The 14,499-nt window shown below is 39.8% G+C and overlaps 1 protein-coding gene across 1 annotated transcript; it reads left to right on the top strand.

Annotated features, from left to right (window-relative positions):
- Nucleotides 1–1,390: 1,390 nt before the first annotated feature.
- On the top strand, nt 1,391–13,063 carry tnfaip6 (tumor necrosis factor, alpha-induced protein 6). Its single transcript, XM_072444059.1, has 6 exons — nt 1,391–1,592; nt 2,360–2,497; nt 9,640–9,801; nt 12,214–12,442; nt 12,640–12,680; nt 12,904–13,063. Exons 1-6 carry the CDS (start codon nt 1,493–1,495, stop codon nt 13,023–13,025), a joined length of 792 nt encoding a protein of 263 aa, XP_072300160.1. The 5' UTR covers nt 1,391–1,492; the 3' UTR covers nt 13,026–13,063.
- The last annotated feature ends 1,436 nt before the right edge of the window (nt 13,064–14,499 follow it).

Raw genomic sequence — 14,499 nt, forward strand, 5'->3', positions numbered from 1 at the left:
TCTCCTATGCTCTCCTCTTCCCTCCTCTGCTCTCCTCTTCTCTCCTCTTCTCTCCTCTGCTCTCCTCTGCTCTCCTCAGCTCTCCTCTGCTCTCCTCTTCTCTCCTCTGCCCTCCTCTGCTCTCCTCTGCCCTACTCTTCCCTCCTCTGCTCTCCTCTTCTCTCCTCTGCTCCCCTCTGCCCTCCTCTTCCCTCCTCTGCTCTCCTCTTCTCTCCTCTGCCCTCCTCTGCTCTCCTCTGCCCTCCTCTTCCCTCCTCTGCTCTCCTCTGCCCTCCTCTGCTCTCCTCTGCTCTCCTCTGCCCTCCTCTGCTCTCCTCTTCTCTCCTCTTCTCTCCTCTGCTCTCCTCAGCTCTCCTCTGCTCTCCTCAGCTCTCCTATGCTCTCCTCTTCTCTCCTCTGCCCTCATCTGCTCTCCTCTTCTCTCCTCTTCTCTCCTATGCTCTCCTCTGCCCTCCTCTGCTCTCCTCTGCTCTCTTCTGCCCTCCTCTTCCCTCCTCTGCTCTCATCTGCCCTCCTCTGCTCTCCTCTGCTCTCCTCTGCCCTCCTCTTCGCTCCTCTGCCCTCCTCTGCCCTCCTCTTCTCTCCTCTGCCCTCCTCTTCCCTCCTCTGCTCTCCTCTTCTCTCCTCTGCCCTCCTCTGCTCTCCTCTGCCCTCCTCTTCTCTCCTCTGCTCTCCTCTGCTCTCCTCTTCTCTCCTCAGCTCTCCTCTGCTCTCCTCAGCTCTCCTCTGCTCTCCTCAGCTCTCCTCTGCCCTCCTCTGCTCTCCTCTGCTCTCCTCTTCTCTCCTCTGCCCTCCTCTTCCCTCCTCTGCTCTCCTCTTCTCTCCTCTGCTCTCCTCAGCTCTCCTCTGCTCTCCTCAGCTCTCCTCTGCCCTCCTCTGCTCTCCTCTGTCCTCCTCTTCTCTCCTCTGCCCTCCTCTTCCCTCTGCTCTCCTCTGCTCACCTCTTCTCTCCTCTGTCCTCCTCTTCTCTCCTCTGCCCTCCTCTGCCCTCCTCTGCCCTCCTCTGCTCTCCTCTGCTCTCCTCAGCTCTTCTCTCCTCTCCTCTGCCCTCCTCTGCCCTCCTCTGCTCTCCTCAGCTCTCCTCTCCTCTCCTCTGCTCTCCTCTGCCCTCCTCTTCTCTCCTCTGCTCTCCTCTTCTCTCCTCTGCCCTCCTCTGCCCTCCTCTGCCCTCCTCTGCTCTCCTCAGCTCTCCTCTCCTCTCCTCTGCCCTCCTCTGCCCTCCTCTGCTCTCCTCTGCTCTCCTCTGCTCTCCTCTTCTCTCCTCTGCCCTCCTCTGCCCTCCTCTGCCCTCCTCTGCTCTCCTCAGCTCTCCTCTCCTCTCCTCTGCCCTCCTCTGCCCTCCTCTGCTCTCCTCTGCTCTCCTCAGCTCTCCTCTCCTCTCCTCTGCCCTCCTCTGCTCTCCTCTGCTCTCCTCTTCTCTGTGGGAGGCTGAGTATAAAACAGTGGAGCTCTGACACATCTTCAGTGCACAGCTGTAGACCAGGACTGCACCATGAGGGTCTGGACTCTGCTCTGGACTCTGGGACTGCTGCTGAAGGAGATACATGCATGGGGCTACCGCAACGGCATATTTCACAATTCAATATGGTTAGGTGAGTCGTTTACTGTTACTTTACTCCTAAAATAAGTCAATTACTTCATGTATTGTTGCGGTATATGATAATGAGTACAACATAAGGTACATTTTCCTTATTAGGAGAGATGCTTTGTACCTGGTTGTAACCTTTCCATTCTAGTCTGCCTGGATTTTATGCAAGTATGCGCTTGTATTTTGTTTTGTCCATTTGTGCTAACAAAGCAGCAATATTTACTCCTTAAAGGGAGTTTAATAGTCTGAACACGAGTCCAGCTTTGTCCTGTGCCAAGCAGAATGTTTATGACTGTTCTGACTGCTGCTATAAACATGAGAAAAGACTCGCTTCTATATTATACACAAATGTGAGCTGACAATGAACATCTGAACACAGCACAACCATTGTTACTACTACTTCTACCACCATGATATATTTACAGAAAGAGTACTAGCCTAACTGTGTAGGCTATGTGTACTGACGTCTTACCTTTCGCTGTTCATGGACTTTGAATACATACAGTAAAATATCCTGGGGAAACATTTTCCATTCATAAGCTTAAAACTTATTTTAGTCATTGATAAAGTTTACAGTGAACAGACAAACACATGCCTTAAATTATGACCTTCCATTGTTCTTGCATAGACTCTGGGGCCATTTGTCGTAACATGTAGAAAATGTTTTCCAAATGTGGGTGAAGCACATGTTAAGTCACTGCACATTCTCTTTGTATATGCTTATTATACTTTTACTGTATAGTAACAGGTAATGTGTCTGTGCTTGGACAGAGCAGGCAGCTGGAGTCTACCACCGGGAATCACGCAAAGGGAGATACCAGCTGACGTATAAAGAAGCCATTGCCGTCTGCAAATTCGAGGGGGGAGCTGTGGCCACTTATGACCAACTGGAAGCAGCACGACAGATCGGTTTGTATCAAAGACACACTATAGTGACCTTTAGTGGTTAACTATTGCTATTTGTGCTTTTTTAAAGATCAATGCCTAATCTATGGGGGGGGGGTTACAACCTTTTCTAATTAATCCATCTGTTCAGGCGTGGAATGCTTTCAGGGAGAGTTTCCTGTGTTCTAAGGTCAAAGGTCACTGTAAAACAGACTTTAAAACTTCTTTCCACAAGTGCTTGGTTATGCATCACTCTACATGGGCCACGTTAAAATGGGCTTGTCAGATTTGTAATACGGCTTTGATGCCAAGTCACCGTGAGTCTCTTAAATCTGGAGCACAGGGTTTTTTACTGGAGCCTCCAATGAACACATAAACACACAAACACACAAACACATAAACACATAAACACACAAACACATAAACACATAAACACACAAACACATAAGCACACAAACACAAACACACAAACATATAAACACACAAACACATAAACACATAAGCACATAAACACATAAACACACAAACACATAAACACACAAACACACAAACACACAAACACATAAACACACAAACACATAAACACACAAACACATAAACACACAAACACACAAACACATAAACACACAAACACATAAACACACAAACACATAAACACACAAACACACAAACACATAAACACATAAACACACAAACACACAAACACATAAACACACAAACACATAAACACACAAACACATAAACACACAAACACACAAACACATAAACACATAAACACACAAACACACAAACACACAAACACATAAACACATAAACACACAAACACATAAACACACAAACACATAAGCACACAAACACAAACACACAAACATATAAACACACAAACACATAAACACATAAGCACATAAACACATAAACACACAAACACATAAACACACAAACACACAAACACACAAACACATAAACACACAAACACATAAACACACAAACACATAAACACACAAACACATATTTTTATGCACATAAACACACAAACACATAAACACACAAACACATTTTTATGCACATAAACACACAAACACATAAACACATAAACACATAAACACACAAACATATAAACACACAAACACATAAACACACAAACACATAAACACATATTTTTATGCACATAAACACACAAACACATAAACACACAAACACACAAACACATATTTGTATGCACATAAACACACAAACACATAAACACATAAGCACATAAACACACAAACACATAAACACACAAACACACAAACACACAAACACATAAACACACGAACACATAAACACACAAACACATAAACACACAAACACATAAACACACAAACACACAAACACATAAACACACAAACACACAAACACACAAACACACAAACACATAAACACACAAACACATAAACACACAAACACATAAACACACAAACACATAAACACACAAACACACAAACACATAAACACACAAACATATAAACACACAAACACACAAACACACAGACACACAAACACATAAACACACAAACACATAAACACACAAACACATAAACACACAAACACATAAACACACAAACACACAAACACATAAACACACAAACACATAAACACACAAACACATAAACACACAAACATATAAACACACAAACACACAAACACACAAACACACAAACACATAAACACACAAACACATAAACACACAAACACACAAACACATAAACACACAAACACATAAACACACAAACACACAAACACACAAACACATAAACACACAAACACATAAACACACAAACACACAAACACATAAACACACAAACACATAAACACACAAACACATAAACACACAAACACACAAACACACAAACACATAAACACACAAACACATAAACACACAAACACACAAACACACAAACACATAAACACACAAACACATAAACACACAAACACATAAACACACAAACACATAAACACACAAACACACAAACACACAAACACATAAACACATAAACACACAAACACATAAACACACAAACACATAAGCACACAAACACAAACACACAAACATATAAACACACAAACACATAAACACATAAGCACATAAACACATAAACACACAAACACATAAACACACAAACACACAAACACACAAACACATAAACACACAAACACATAAACACACAAACACATAAACACACAAACACACAAACACATATTTTTATGCACATAAACACACAAACACATAAACACACAAACACATAAACACACAAACACACAAACACATAAACACATAAACACACAAACACACAAACACACAAACACATAAACACATAAACACACAAACACATAAACACACAAACACATAAGCACACAAACACAAACACACAAACATATAAACACACAAACACATAAACACATAAGCACATAAACACATAAACACACAAACACATAAACACACAAACACACAAACACACAAACACATAAACACACAAACACATAAACACACAAACACATAAACACACAAACACATATTTTTATGCACATAAACACACAAACACATAAACACACAAACACATTTTTATGCACATAAACACACAAACACATAAACACATAAACACATAAACACACAAACATATAAACACACAAACACATAAACACACAAACACACAAACACATAAACACATATTTTTATGCACATAAACACACAAACACATAAACACACAAACACACAAACACATATTTTTATGCACATAAACACACAAACACATAAACACATAAGCACATAAACACACAAACACATAAACACACAAACACACAAACACACAAACACATAAACACACGAACACATAAACACACAAACACATAAACACACAAACACATAAACACACAAACACACAAACACATAAACACACAAACACACAAACACACAAACACACAAACACATAAACACACAAACACATAAACACACAAACACATAAACACACAAACACATAAACACACAAACACATAAACACACAAACATATAAACACACAAACACACAAACACACAGACACACAAACACATAAACACACAAACACATAAACACACAAACACATAAACACACAAACACATAAACACACAAACACATAAACACACAAACACACAAACACATAAACACACAAACACATAAACACACAAACACATAAACACACAAACATATAAACACACAAACACACAAACACACAAACACACAAACACATAAACACACAAACACATAAACACATAAACACACAAACACATAAACACACAAACACATAAACACACAAACACACAAACACACAAACACATTAACACACAAACACATAAACACACAAACACACAAACACATAAACACACAAACACATAAACACACAAACACATAAACACACAAACACATAAACACACAAACACACAAACACATAAACACACAAACACATAAACACACAAACACACAAACACACAAACACATAAACACACAAACACATAAACACACAAACACATAAACACACAAACACATAAACACACAAACACACAAACACATAAACACATAAACACACAAACACATAAACACACAAACACATAAGCACACAAACACAAACACACAAACATATAAACACACAAACACATAAACACATAAGCACATAAACACATAAACACACAAACACATAAACACACAAACACACAAACACACAAACACATAAACACACAAACACATAAACACACAAACACATAAACACACAAACACACAAACACATATTTTTATGCACATAAACACACAAACACATAAACACACAAACACATATTTTTATGCACATAAACACACAAACACATAAACACATAAACACATAAACACACAAACATATAAACACACAAACACATAAACACACAAACACATAAACACATATTTTTATGCACATAAACACACAAACACATAAACACACAAACACACAAACACACAAACACATATTTTTATGCACATAAACACACAAACACATAAACACATAAGCACATAAACACACAAACACATAAACACACAAACACACAAACACAAACACACAAACACATAAACACACGAACACATAAACACACAAACACATAAACACACAAACACATAAACACACAAACACACAAACACATAAACACACAAACACACAAACACATAAACACACAAACACATAAACACACAAACACATAAACACACAAACACATAAACACACAAACACATAAACACACAAACACACAAACACATAAACACACAAACATATAAACACACAAACACACAAACACACAAACACACAAACACACAAACACACAAACACATAAACACACAAACACATAAACACACAAACACATAAACACACAAACACATAAACACACAAACACACAAACACATAAACACACAAACACACAAACACACAAACACATAAACACACAAACACATAAACACACAAACACATAAACACACAAACACACAAACACATATTTTTATGCACATAAACACACAAACACATAAACACACAAACACATAAACACACAAACACACAAACACATAAACACATAAACACACAAACACACAAACACACAAACACATAAACACACAAACACACAAACACATAAACACACAAACACATAAGCACACAAACACAAACACACAAACATATAAACACACAAACACATAAACACATAAGCACATAAACACATAAACACACAAACACATAAACACACAAACACACAAACACACAAACACACAAACACACAAACACATAAACACACAAACACATAAACACACAAACACATAAACACACAAACACATATTTTTATGCACATAAACACACAAACACATAAACACACAAACACATTTTTATGCACATAAACACACAAACACATAAACACATAAACACATAAACACACAAACATATAAACACACAAACACATAAACACACAAACACATAAACACACAAACACATAAACACACAAACACACAAACACATATTTTTATGCACATAAACACACAAACACATAAACACATAAGCACATAAACACACAAACACATAAACACACAAACACACAAACACACAAACACATAAACACACGAACACATAAACACACAAACACATAAACACACAAACACATAAACACACAAACACACAAACACATAAACACACAAACACACAAACACACAAACACACAAACACATAAACACACAAACACATAAACACACAAACACATAAACACACAAACACATAAACACACAAACACACAAACACATAAACACACAAACATATAAACACACAAACACACAAACACACAGACACACAAACACATAAACACACACACACATAAACACACAAACACATAAACACACAAACACACAAACACACAAACACATAAACACACAAACACACAAACACATAAACACACAAACACATAAACACACAAACACATAAACACACAAACATATAAACACACAAACACACAAACACACAAACACACAAACACATAAACACACAAACACATAAACACACAAACACACAAACACATAAACACACAAACACATAAACACACAAACACACAAACACATAAACACACAAACACATAAACACACAAACACACAAACACATAAACACACAAACACATAAACACACAAACACATAAACACACAAACACATAAACACACAAACACACAAACACATAAACACACAAACACATAAACACACAAACACACAAACACACAAACACATAAACACACAAACACATAAACACACAAACACATAAACACACAAACACACAAACACATAAACACATAAACACACAAACACATAAACACACAAACACATAAGCACACAAACACAAACACACAAACATATAAACACACAAACACATAAACACATAAGCACATAAACACATAAACACACAAACACATAAACACACAAACACACAAACACACAAACACATAAACACACAAACACATAAACACACAAACACATAAACACACAAACACACAAACACATATTTTTATGCACATAAACACACAAACACATAAACACACAAACACATATTTTTATGCACATAAACACACAAACACATAAACACATAAACACATAAACACACAAACATATAAACACACAAACACATAAACACACAAACACATAAACACATATTTTTATGCACATAAACACACAAACACATAAACACACAAACACACAAACACACAAACACATATTTTTATGCACATAAACACACAAACACATAAACACATAAGCACATAAACACACAAACACATAAACACACAAACACACAAACACACAAACACACAAACACATAAACACACGAACACATAAACACACAAACACATAAACACACAAACACATAAACACACAAACACACAAACACATAAACACACAAACACACAAACACACAAACACATAAACACACAAACACATAACACACACAAACACATAAACACACAAACACATAAACACACAAACACACAAACACATAAACACACAAACATATAAACACACAAACACACAAACACACAAACACACAAACACACAAACACATAAACACACAAACACATAAACACACAAACACATAAACACACAAACACATAAACACACAAACACACAAACACACAAACACACAAACACACAAACACACAAACACATAAACACACAAACACATAAACACACAAACACACAAACACACAAACACACAAACACACAAACACACAAACACACAAACACATAAACACACAAACACATAAACACACAAACACACAAACACACAAACACATAAACACACAAACACATAAACACACAAACACATAAACACACAAACACATAAACACACAAACACACAAACACATAAACACACAAACACATAAACACACAAACACACAAACACACAAACACATAAACACACAAACACATAAACACACAAACACATAAACACACAAACACATAAACACACAAACACATAAACACACAAACACATAAACACATGGACAAAGAAAAAACAAACTCTCTCATCAAGTTTCTTCACAGGAAACATAAATCTTTCGTTTTTATTCTTCCACCATTTTCAAGCAATGTAGTGATAAAGTCTGTGGTCTTTTGCTCAGGTTTCCATGTGTGCTCAGCTGGATGGTTTGATAAAGGGCGAGTTGGATATCCCATAGTCAAGGCCGGGGTAAACTGTGGATTCGGAAAAGTCGGTATAATCGACTACGGATACAGACTCAACAAGAGCGAGAGATGGGACGTGTACTGCTACAACCCCAATGGTGAGAATTAAAAGGGTCGTTCTGTGTTGCATGTTTAGAGTATATTAAGTTTATATTGACACATTTAAACACATTTGAAATACTCCAACCACATTACCATCATTGTTTAAGGGTAACAATCTGGCGTGTGTTGCACCAAGATTGAGGCAGAGTTAGGTAATAAAAAGTACCAGGGAAATACTCACTTTTGTAATAATTACCTTAATAATACTAATACTTATGTAGTGCTTCTATTATGAGTGAGTACTTTTACTTAAGTGCAGCTTATGAGTACTTATTCGGTTATTTTAAAATGTAACTTCGGCATCGTACGTTTTTGGTGTTTTATTGTTCAGACAAAACACAAAATGTAGACACAGAAATGTCAATGTGTTCCACTCATAACATTACGGTGAAAGGATGAGAGACTATGCTGAGAGAACAAGGATGTCAAAGCTGTAACCTGAGACGCTCCCAGTCCTGTATTCTGGACTTACTCTAAAGAAGATAAGAGGAAGAGAGTGGATAAGATGAGGCTGAGAGCATCAGTGAAGTGACTGGACTAATGATAACACAGAGTCAGGGTGGTCCAGGGACTTTTACAACAGCACTTTCCACCTGCAGGAGCCAGAAGCTTCAGGACAGACTGAACAGGCAACATTATGTTCGTCAGATGACCCTTTAGGCCAGTGACTTATAGTCCGACTTATAGTCCGAAAAATACAGTAATTAATGTAACAATTAGACATCATTTACTGTCTGAGCAAAAGTATAAGCTCACTGAAAGAGAGATTGTTGCTTTTGTTTCTTTTAATCAAATATCATAATTCACTTTTCTCTTTTCTTCTTTTTTTACTTTGCAGTTGAAGTAAGTGTTGTGTTTGTCAGGAAATCTGGACATGGTTACAGTTTTACTGATTATACATGAAGAATAATTCGGGCCAGTTGCTACCCCCTGGAATGTTCCTCTGTATACTGAATTAACTGTCCTTTACTTCAACATGTTTGTCTTATTTGTTAAAAACAACAAATTCGTTCACTTTTAAAGTTTAAAACATCTTGTAAAATGTCAGTAAAAATCAATCCACAGACATCAGACAGAACCTGTGACCCTACAATGAACATGACATGTTTATGATTACATCTTATATAAGACAAAGGACAAAGAAATCACTACTGTTTATCAAGAAACAAAATAATCAACAAAATGATATTGAATTTCTGTGGCTAAATCTGTATGGAATCTGTTTGCAACAAATGTAGACATGCCAACGCTTTTGATCTAAATGTGCTTAAATCAAACTAAATGTTAGCAGGCTTTCCCAGCTATCAGCAGCTTCATTGGCCATGTGGTCCCCTGTGTTCCCCCATTGTCCGCTGTGGTCCCCTGTGGTCCCCGTGTGGTCCGCTGTGGTCCCCCATTGTCCCCCGTGGTCCGCTGTGGTCCCCCACTGTCCCCCGTGGTCCGCTGTAGTCCGCTGTAGTCCGCTGTGGTCCCCTGTTGTCCGCTGTTGTCCCCTGTGGTCCGCTGTGGTCCACTGTAGTCCCCTGTTGTCCGCTGTGGTCCCCTGTTGTCCCCTGTGGTCCCTTGTGGTCCCCTGTTGTCCCCTGTTGTCCGCTGTGGTCCTCTGTTGTCCCCTGTGGTCTCCCGTGATCCCCTGTGGTCCGCTGTGATCCCCTGTTGTCCGCTGTGGTCCCCTGTTGTCCCCTGTGGTCCCCTGTGGTCCGCTGTGTTCTGCTGTGGTCCCCTGTTGTCCCCTGTGGTCCACTGTGGTCTCCCGTGATCCCCTGTGGTCCGCTGTGGTCCCCTGTTGTCCGCTGTGTTCCCCTGTTGTCCCCTGTTGTCCGCTGTGTCCCCCTGTTGTCCCCTGTGGTTCGCTGTGGTCCCCTGTGATCCCCGTGATCCCCGTGATCCCCGTGATCCCCTGTGATCCCCTGTGATCCCCTGTGGTCCGCTGTGATCCCCTGTGGTCCGCTGTGATCCCCTGTGGTCTGCTGTGGTCCGCTGTGGTCCGCTGTGTTCTGCTGTGGTCCCCTGTTGTCCGCTGTGGTCCCCTGTTGTCCCCTGTGGTCCCCTGTTGTCCCCTGTGTTCTGCTGTGGTCCCCTGTTGTCCCCTGTGGTCCCCTGTTGTCCCCTGTGGTCCCCTGTTGTCCCCTGTGGTCTGCTGTGGTCCCCTGTTGTCCCCTGTGGTCCACTGTGGTCTCCCGTGATCCCCTGTTGTCCGCTGTGGTCCCCTGTGGTCTCCTGTTGTCTCCTGTTGTCCCCTGTGGTCCCCTGTTGTCCCCTGTGGTCTCCTGTTGTCCCCTGTGGTCCCCTGTGGTCTCCTGTTGTCTCCTGTTGTCCCCTGTTGTCTCCTGTTGTCCCCTGTGGTCTCCTGTGGTCCCCTGTGGTCCGCTGTTGGTCTTCTGGTCTACATCTCGTTCTCCTTGCAGCTAAGGAGTGCGGTGGCGTCCTGACAGAGCCCGAGAGGGTAATCCAGTCGCCCGGTTTCCCCGAGGAGTACCAGGATGAACAGATCTGCTACTGGCACATTCGGGTCAAGCTCGGGCAGAGGATCCACCTGCACTTCCTAGAGTTTGACGTGGAGGACGACACAGACTGCCTGGCCGACTATCTAGAGGTCTACGACAGCTACGACGACGTGACTGGATTTGCAGGGAGGTCAGTGAGGAGTCTGGTGGAGGGTACGACTCGTTTGTCTCAATGGACATGTAATCGCTTTGCCTGGAAGTACAGCGTTCAGCTTAAAAATGTCCACGGAGACAAGCAAGCAACGCTATCTGGCCAAGTTACTAGTCAGATCTGTGCAGAGGTGACCAAGGTCATGTTTGTTTATATATTGTTTGCTCTGCTTTCAGATTCTGTGGTGATTTTCTACCGTATGATATTTTAAGCACAGGTGAGTTTCCAGGTTTATATAATTTATTAGTTGCATCATGGACTGAGTAGGTCTATAACATTATTACCACTCACATGGAAACACGTGCGTCACCTCGAAATCTTCATTACCAACAGATTCGTAATAAGTGATAATTATAATTGTTCCTATGCCTGAAATGTGCATTTGTTTTGTTTGCCCTTCAACCAAAATATGTTATTTTGATATGTTTTTGCCTTGATAGGAAACGTGATGACGTTGAAGTTTTTGTCCGACGCTTCAGTCACTGCGGGAGGATTCCAGCTGCAGTACAAAGCTGTTAATGCATCGATGATTCCTCACAACCTAAAGGATGTTTTTAACTGAGAACATGTGTGAATATGTAGCCTTTTGCTGTTTATCTTTTTGTATTTGTGATGCTAATGGTTTCCATCATAGTACAAAGATTAGGAATGAACAGAGTTGGCGCCCTAATAATAAAGATTTCATATAATAAAGAGATGTCAACCATCATTTCTATTGTGTTAGGTTCCATTTTATAATAACTAAATAACTACAGCTTAATCAGCCTCAATAACACATGAAGTCAAGAGTGTTGTCAGGGACTTGTCTGGTTGTTACCACTGCTGCATTGTGGGTTCGATTCCAGCCCTCAACCATTTGCTGAATGTCTTTACCCTCTCACCCCTTATTTCATGCTACAATTGTACAGTCTAATAAAGCCACTGAGCCATAAAAAAGAAGAAGAATGATTTAGGTATCATAAATAATTGTATTAATGTAATAATGTTTCACTAGCAACGACCAACGCCACAACAATGGAATATGAAAGAATGTTTATTGATAATAGTGATGAAGGATCGATGAAGGATCGATGATGGATCGATGATGGATTGATGATGGATCGATGATGGATCGATGATGGATCGATGATGGATCGATGGTGGATCGATGATGGATCGATGGTGAATCGATGATGGATCGATGATGGATCGATGATGGATCGATGATGGATCGATGATGAATCGATGATGGATCGATGATGGATTGATGATGGATCGATGATGGATCGATGATGGATCGATGATGAATCGATGATGAATCGATGATGGATCGTTGAGTTGGGTGGGTAGAGACTCAGGATGGGTGCTCCGTCTCGGGTAATCAGCCCAGTCGATTCATAGATGGTGATTAGGGATGCATACCTAAACCCACGTTCAGGTTCAGGTCCTGATTCGAATCCAGAGGTTTAGGTTCAGGTCCGGACTCATTAGGTCCGGACCTGAACCTAAACCTCTGGACCATGTCATATTTGCATAATGTTATAACAGCATGACACAAGCTACTTGGCTCAATTAAGTTGAAGACACTTGAACAAGGACGACTATCAAACACAAGGCTTAACTGTAGATTGAAATAAACTCAACTTGTCTGGTTTATTCATTGTTTTTTAACAGAAGTTACAAATTACAACTCACAAATCACAAGCTACTAGTTAGCTGCTAAACTATAGCGTAACAGTTACACATATTCATGTGTTTTACTAGAGGAACAACTTCCGAACAAGAGCAAGTTGAGTATTGGTATTAGGGCAGCTGTTTCAGCTGATACTATGTGTGTCAAGTGTATTACTGGTTTGACTGGGCTGTTCCCCACACTTGAAGGGGGTCCACCCACACTTAAGTTTAATGCCTTTAGATACATTTCCACTCTTTAATTTTGCAGATCCATTGGCCAATACAAACATATTTTACACAACACACAATACATCATATTAACAGCATTAAACACAAGACCATATTTAACAACTGTAGAATACAAAATACTATTACAAAATATA

Source organism: Eucyclogobius newberryi, unplaced genomic scaffold, assembly GCF_026437365.1.
Source record: "Eucyclogobius newberryi isolate DKJ021-1_F unplaced genomic scaffold, fEucNew1.0.hap1 SCAF_14, whole genome shotgun sequence".
NCBI lineage: Eukaryota > Metazoa > Chordata > Actinopteri > Gobiiformes > Gobiidae > Eucyclogobius > Eucyclogobius newberryi.

What these genes read in the sequence shown, in the direction of transcription:
- tnfaip6 (XM_072444059.1), top strand. Translation starts at nt 1,493, where the DNA reads ATGAGGGTCTGGACTCTGCTCTGGACTCTGGGACTGCTGCTGAAGGAG. An exon ending in TCACAATTCAATATGGTTAG is followed by an intron (nt 1,593 to 2,359) that starts GTGAGTCGTTTA and finishes GTGCTTGGACAG; the next exon opens with AGCAGGCAGCTGGAGTCTAC. An exon ending in GGAAGCAGCACGACAGATCG is followed by an intron (nt 2,498 to 9,639) that starts GTTTGTATCAAA and finishes TCTTTTGCTCAG; the next exon opens with GTTTCCATGTGTGCTCAGCT.